We start from the raw sequence: 7,422 nt of genomic DNA, 5'->3' as shown, positions 1-7,422 counted from the left end.
CAGTTACTTTTGTCCATGTCTGGACTCTGCTGGCTCTTCAGCCGGCTCCTTGCTGGTTACTGACCTGATAGTGATGCAGCCAGAGGCACCTGAGGGTTAGCCCAAGGGCCCACATCCTGGGCTGGCCTGTGGAAGAGCTTAGGGTCCTCGTTTTCTGGGTTTTGGTGATGTTGGAGGAGTACCCCCCAGCCCACCGCCCCCATTCCTTTCTGCTTCTGGTTTGGAGCTCTAGACCAGGGCTTTAGTCCTGGTCGGTTTTTAAATAATTATTTAACAGTGTAACTTTTAGACCTGCGTGACATCTACAAAGTGTCCAATAAAGAAAGAAGAAGCCATGGTTCCTACCTTCCTTTTCTGGTCTCTGGGCCCTTTACTCCCCTCCTCCCCTCAGTGCCAGCGCCCGTCCTCGAAGCAAGAGCTTGGGTGGGGATTGGTGGGGTGGAGGCAGACTTAAGACTAGTCTTTAGGAGCTGGAATAACTCTCCTTCCTTTGATCTGAAATCGTGCCTTAGGCCCTGGTCTCACAACACACATCAGAATCATCTGGAAGACTCATCCGATCACCAATACCTGGGTCTTGCCTCAGGGTTTCTGGTTCAGTAGGTTGGGGGGAGACCAGGAATGAAACATTTCTAGCAAGTTCCCAGGTGCCGCCGATGCTGCTCACCTGGGGGCCGAACTGGAGACCCTCTCTCCTGGGACACGCTTTTCAGGGTGGTCGGAGGCTCCCTTGCTGCCACCTGTACCCCATACTTGGGGCAGGTGGTGCTTGTTAAAGTGCAGATCCCCCGGCCCCGACCTATTGATTCCATCTGGTGCGGTGAGAGAGATGCAGACATGGTCAGGAATCTGCATTTTCAACACGTTTGTGACCCACCATTCCTGGTGGGGGGGATGCGGGAAGTCTCGTTACTTTATCCTTCCGTGGCCTTCACTTTTGTTAGTGTGACCCCATTTACTTCCCGACCAAGGGCTCTGCATGATCGATCTGAATTCGACTAGCACTTGTCGCCTTGGTCCACCAGGCACGCGGGTGGCCGTCCGTAGTGGTGCGGATTCATCACACCTCGGCGGCCGTCCCTGTGGGGAAACACACACAGCCGTGACTTTTCAGTGCTGGTTACAGTACGTCTGAGACCATGTAAAACAAAACCAGTCCCAGATGGCGTCTTAAACCCCCAAGGAGCTCACGATCTAATGGGGAAGCCAGCAGTGACGAGAGAACACGACAGGGCATAAATCAGATGCTCAATTGTGACTTGTCAGGATACACAGAAGGATTCAAAACTGAGAGGGGCGGGGTTCTCGTGATAGCGATCCAGAAAGACAGGATTGGTGCTCTAACTTGAAAGATGAAGAGGGGGGCGCCTGCGTGGCCCAGTCATTGGGCATCTGCCTTCGGCTCAGGTCATGATCCCAGGGTCCTTGGATCGAGCCCCGCATCGGGCTCCCTGCTCAGCGGGAAGCCTGCTTCCCCCTGTCCCACTCCCCCTGCTTGTGTTCCCTCTCTCCCTGTGTCTGTCTGTGTCAAATAAAATCTTAAGAAAAAGAAAAGAAAGGAAGGAAGAAAGATGAGCAGGAACTCAGATGGCCCTGCGGTCCAAGAGCTGCCCGGGGCAGGCGGAACGCTGAGCCGGCATGTGAGGTGAGCAGCTGCGGCTGAGCCCTTGGCTGGAGTGAGGCTCGGACTCCACCGCTAAGGGGCCTGCCTTTGTCGCCTTGTGCCTCAGTCAGTCCGAGTATCCAGAGACCGGTAGGGGGAGAATAGCCTTGAGAATGAGCCGCTGGGAGGATGGGAACAGAGGAGCGCTCCCGCTGCCCAGCCAAGGGAGACCCTGGGTGTGTTTATACCAGTTGCCTTCGTGTCCCGGGTGGAATCCTCGGGGTGCTGGGCGGGGCTTCAGAACTGGGAGAATCAAAGTCATCTATGCAGCTCGCCTCTCCCAGCCAACCCACCAAAAAAAGCCAATTTCAAAAACTTCAGGAATGCTTAAAAAGCCCACTATATAGATTTCTACAAAGGCCTAAAATTAGCAGTGCGTTTATTTGGCTTAAGAATTCCCTCCTGGTCCTCTTGAACCTTGGCACGAAGATGCAGCCAGACGGCGGGAAGCGGCTGGAGGTGAGCGAGGCGCGACCGGCTGGGGCTTGCCTTCACCCCGCAGGCAGGTGCGGCTCGTCTTTACCCCTCTCGCCCACCTCTTCTGTCTGGGAAACCCTCTCCCCGCCACCCGGCCCCCAGCCCGTGCTGCTCGTGCTGCTCCAGCTTCTGTAGTCACAGCACTTAACCCGCAGTATCGTTCACATGTAGGTGCAAAGCGAGAACCGTTCCGTTCAGCAGCTGCTTCTTCCCTTTGCCGCCAGCTTCCCCGGGAGCCCACAGCACCCAGTGCGCCCCGCTCTGGCTCCTCCAGTCCGCCCCAACGCCCTCCCCGGCAGGCCCTCCCAGCCTGCGGCTTCCTGCCCCTTGCCTCTGGTCCCGGCCCCGGTTCTGCCGCGCTTCTGCCTTCCAAGCCGCACTGCACTCGGCACACACCAATTCCGCTCTGCTTTCCCCTCACCCCCCCAGTTACACCGTGCCCCTCCCACCAGACCAGCACCAAATCCCCATTCCTTCCACGAAGCATCTCTGGCTACTGTAGCCCTCGCTAGTTTTCTTTTCTGTTCTAAGGATTTTATTTTACTTATTTGAGAGAGAACAGGCAGTGGGGAGGGGGAGAGAGAGGGGAGCAGACTCCCCACTAAGCAAGAAACCCAACACAAGCCTTGATCCCAGACCCGGAGATCATGACTCAAGCCGAAGGCAGACTGAGCCCCCCAGACACCCCAGCCCTCACCAGTTTTTCTTTCCTGAACTCTCTTCCCTAGGCCCCCTCGTTAGTGCTTCTACTTCTCTCTTTGCTGTGAGCCAGTCCGGCCTCCCCCGCAGCTGTATTGTAGGGCTCCGTGGGTGGGGGCGGGGTGCCTCGGGTTCCTCCTGACACACCCCTGCATTTCAAGTCTTGGCGAGGACAAGGACAGGGGTGCAGAGTGATCTCACGGCACAGCTGGGTGGTGTGGGAACTCTCCCAAGTGTGTAGTCCACTGGGAGACGGATAGCTGGGGGAGGGCTGCTCATTCAGAGGCAGGAAATCACTTGGGGGAGAGGTGGGAGCCATTCGTCTCTTACAAGATTAGCCCAGAGCCTGTTCTAGATAGGGATGGGTGAGGCTCCTCCCCTCCCACCCCCTCCCTCCCAGGTGCTGGCCCCCAGCCCCACCTGGTGGGCAGCCAACTCCATAAAATGCCCCAAGGAGCAGGAGGCGGTGTTAGGAGGAGCTGCAGGATGAGCTCGGAGCATGGCCAGCAGCCACAGCCGGGGGGCCGAAGGGGCCGTGGTGATAAGAAGTCCAGAAGGCGAGGCCGGCGCAAGGAAACCTACTCAGTGTATATCTACAAGGTGCTGAAGCAGGTGAGAGCGGGGAGCCACCGAGTCCGCGCGTGGGGGTGTGTGGAGCAGACCGGCATTAGAGCCGTGAGAGAGCACTAGACAGAGAGTCCCCTCCGCTTACTCCTGGCACCGCGCCGTGCCTGTCTCGACGTGGCCTCGCTCCAGTTCAGGTCCCTACAACCTCTCAGTATGTGTCGCGCCCCTGAGACGGGCAGGAGACCTTTAAAGCACACCACCACCGCCCAGAAGCTCACGGAGCTTTGGGCGGACAAGATGATGATGGGTGGGACTAGGGGAACATAATTAAGACAGGGAGGACTGTAAGTAATTGTGAGGCTGAAGGGTGATCCAATCCCAAACAGTACGGTACAAACAAGAAGTCCTAGCAGTGGGGGCCGGAGCACAGAGCCACACGTGTGAACGGAAGTCCTGGGGAAGGCCTTCCAGCCACACAGCACTCGGGCCCCGAGCAGCTACGGGATTGGTCTACTGCCCAGACCTGGAACACAAGGTCCATAAAGGCTCAGTGCATCGACGGAGTCCCGTGACCTGAGAGCTGCAGAGCTCAGGCCCCCCGGCTCTGAGCAGGCTGGTCACCTACTTCCGGCTTGTCCTGCCTCTTAACCCAGGGGTGCTGGGGATGCTTGCTGTTCCCGGCCTAGCAGAGCACTTGCGAGAAGCGCCTACCTCTGGCCCTCGCTCACTGATGGATATGTGGGGGCATCAGCGGGCACCTGACTGGTCAAGGGCACCAGGCACCCTGGCCTCCCAGCCTCTTCCCCGCTCAGCAGAACCAGCGCCGGGAGCCAGCAGAACAATGGTCTTGGCTGCCTTACGTCTCTGCCACCTGCCCGAGTCTTACCCCTTTGTGAGACTAGATCCTAGACGTGGAGTCTGTCTCCAGTCTTAGTCCCAGTAGCAGTTTCAGTGACCTGACAACTTGGGTCTCTGGGAATGCTTTTGTGGGGTCAGGGTGAGGTTGGGATCAGCACTCTTGTAGACGGGCCGGGGGGCAGCAGCAGAGGACAGACTCCAGCGACCTGCAGAACGCGGGGGTGGGAGGGAGCCCTGGTGAGCTCTGCTGCATCACCTAACCTTGGGGCGCAACTGTGAGGCGAGGGTTGGCCCTGAGTTAGACTGGTGACGGAGAGCTACTGGGGGAGTCACCCATGGGCTGTGAAACTCACTGTGACCCCTCAACCCCAAGGAGAAAAAGATGCGATGACAACATGAGGGGTTCAGGCTCGGATCCCCTGCTTCCGGTGACATCCAGAGGCTGGGGAGAGCCCGAGATCCACTTCTGTCTCCACCACTGGCCTGATGTGTGCTATTGGCAGTCACCCCTCCCTTCGGAGGTCACCCTTCGGAGGGAAACACTTCATGTCTGCCCACTCTCACGTTCTGACTGTTATCAGGCCCCTACCACTTGGGTTACTGGAGGTCACCTAGTTCAAAAGCTTGTGTGACAGGAGGAAACTGAGGCCCATCGGAGGCTGGGCAGTGATTCACAGTTGGGCCACAGATCCCTGCTGTTCTGACCCCTAGTCTGGTGCTGGGATCGTGTCACATAAGCGTGCTCTCGGACAATTTTTTGGTAATGCCGACTTACGTGCATAAACCCTTGGACGCGGTGGCAGTCCCACCTCCGGGAGCTTTGCCGCTAGGAGTCCGTTTCTGGGGGTAACGCTTTGCAGATATACTAAAGGAGAAAAGCAAATGCTGAGTAACTGTTTCCATTTCCCAAAGATTGATGCTTAAATGTGGCTCCTAGGAGGAACTTAATAGCATTACTTTTTGCAGTTGGGAAAAACTTTTAACTCGGATATAATAGTAAAAAACCCATCCCTATTTCTGTGGCTTGGCCTCCGGAGAGAGGCTGGTGAGGCGGCCTGGCAGTCCCGAGCTGGAGCCCGGGGCTGGGGCCCGCGGCGTCAGGCAGAGCCTCCTCCTTAACCGAGCGGTTCTGCTGATTCTCCAGGTGCACCCAGACATCGGCATCTCTTCCAAGGCCATGAGCATCATGAACTCGTTTGTGAATGATGTGTTCGAACGTCTGGCTGGCGAGGCTGCCCGGCTGGCCCAGTACTCTGGCCGAACCACACTGACCTCCCGGGAAGTCCAGACGGCCGTGCGCCTGCTGCTGCCCGGGGAGCTGGCCAAGCACGCCGTGTCCGAGGGCACCAAGGCCGTCACCAAGTACACCAGCTCCAAGTGACCCGGGGCCGAGCGTTTAATAAAGAGTGAACTGCTCCCGTGCACTGTGGTGATTTGAAAAGGGGAGATTCGATGTGTGGCAAGGGTGTTGTCACTTTTTATGGCGACAGGAGGGAGTAACACTTCTAGTTTTTAAATACTGCTGAGTGTGGCCCCTGGGCAGCACAGGGGCAAAGTTCTAACGTGAACTTTAGCAGGACTTGGGATCTGGATTAGAATCCCCGATCCGCTGTGTTAACTCTTTCAGCCCACGGTTTTGTGATGCCTTTTCTGGCAAGGTGTCCTTTTTGTCGTGTGTTGGGCATGGGGACCACATAGATCTTATCCTTCCAGACTCAAAAGGGAGGGGTTCTCAGTACGCTGCTGGGATCTATAGGATGTGTTCACTTTCCCCTGATGTTTTCTTCCCCCTAATTTCAGAACAAATTGGTAGGAATATTTGAGGCGCCTCTCTTTTTGGAAAATCACAAGAAAGTACCAAGAGGAGCTGCATATCGTTCACCTTCCATTTGTTCACACTTGCTTTTTCTCACTCATTCGGCCTCTGCTCTATCTTACGGGCACATGAGATGAGCTGTGAGGCAGTGGGGGAAGGGGGTTGCACTCAGTGAACAGGTCCCAAATCCTTTCTCTTACCTTTGCCATTGGATAGACACAGCTTGTCCCCTTCGTGTACCGAGCAGGCTGGCTGTAACGGGGGCTGGCCACTGGATGCCGTCCCACACCCTTGACACATATTTTCTCTCAGGAAAACCCTAACCTGGAGATGCCATGAGAGGAGAACCAATCACCCGCAATTTAGTTCCGCAGCTAGAAAGGGGAGGGCCTGGGAGACCGGGCCCCCCAGCCCTGGCCCTTCCCCACTCCCACTGAATGTCCTACCTTGCTGCGGTGTGACTCAGAGACCCACGTCTGATCGTGGAATTAGCATCTGCATTTTGGACAAGATCTCGGGTGACTCGTACGCACACGGAAGCCTCGGAATGCCTCTTCTCTCACTCCCCCTTGCAGCTCTCCCCTTTCTCTCCCTTTCCTCTGCTCTGTGCCTTACTTATTCACACGTCCCCACTAGACACTGAATCAAAAAGTCACCCCCAGCTGGCCAGAGTCCGGGTGCTGCTGCCGCTAGGTTTTGCAGTTTCCAAAGAATTGTCTCCTGAGCCTGTCGCCCTGATGGGGTAACCCACAGACGGCCCAGAGTGAGCCCTGAAGACCACGGAGTCCCATCTGCTACTCTCTCTAATGTCCTTCTTCGCATAGGCCTAGCTCGCGTGAACCGTGGGAAGCGCCATCAGACCCCAGGAAAACACGTGCTTGTGCTCATCTCAAGGGAAGTCGTGACTTCGCAGCCTGAACCCAGACCTTCTGACCTCAACTCCAGCGCCCCTTCCCCCTCACGTCACATCTGCCTCCAGGACAGTCCTGAGCTAGAGCTAAGGAGGCTGGCTCTGAATGGAAGAAGCAGAGGGTTCCTCCAGCTGAGAAGTGTGTTGGAAAAATGGATGCCTTTAGGACTAACCTTCACCCCAAGCCTCATGGCTCCCAGGGTGACTTCAAATAGCAACTCCTCTTTTATATGACCCTCACTCGAAAAGAAGCCAATGCTGACCCCACACTCTGCCCCAGCCTTCCAAGGCTTGCTTCCGGAACATCCTCTGAGATAAGGGTCCCCAGTCCTGTACCTGCTGCCCTCACCCCCCCACTCCTGGCCTTAGAACATCGAGACAATGGGACAGAACTCTCGGAATTGGGCTGTTCTGACTTCCGGGGTGTGGAGC

General features: G+C 56.6%; 1 protein-coding gene across 1 annotated transcript; it reads left to right on the top strand.

Annotated features, from left to right (window-relative positions):
* The first annotated feature begins 2,127 nt into the window (after positions 1 to 2,127).
* On the top strand, positions 2,128 to 5,686 carry LOC125081045 (histone H2B type 2-K1). Its single transcript, XM_047695447.1, has 3 exons — positions 2,128 to 2,169; positions 3,240 to 3,451; positions 5,409 to 5,686. The coding sequence occupies exons 2-3, from the start codon at positions 3,284 to 3,286 to the stop codon at positions 5,643 to 5,645; spliced, it is 405 nt and encodes a 134-aa protein (XP_047551403.1). The 5' UTR covers positions 2,128 to 2,169; positions 3,240 to 3,283; the 3' UTR covers positions 5,646 to 5,686.
* The last annotated feature ends 1,736 nt before the right edge of the window (positions 5,687 to 7,422 follow it).

This window comes from Lutra lutra, chromosome 11, assembly GCF_902655055.1.
Source record: "Lutra lutra chromosome 11, mLutLut1.2, whole genome shotgun sequence".
NCBI lineage: Eukaryota > Metazoa > Chordata > Mammalia > Carnivora > Mustelidae > Lutra > Lutra lutra.
The sequence above is the reverse complement of the archived record's forward strand: the minus strand, read 5'-3'. Positions and strand labels throughout refer to the sequence as shown.

Bases quoted from the DNA above. Each gene is read 5' to 3' on its own strand.
- LOC125081045 (XM_047695447.1), top strand. From the start codon at position 3,284: ATGCCCCAAGGAGCAGGAGGCGGTGTTAGGAGGAGCTGCAGGATGAGC. The intron at 3,452-5,408 runs GTGAGAGCGGGG...CTGATTCTCCAG, and splicing joins TCTACAAGGTGCTGAAGCAG to GTGCACCCAGACATCGGCAT.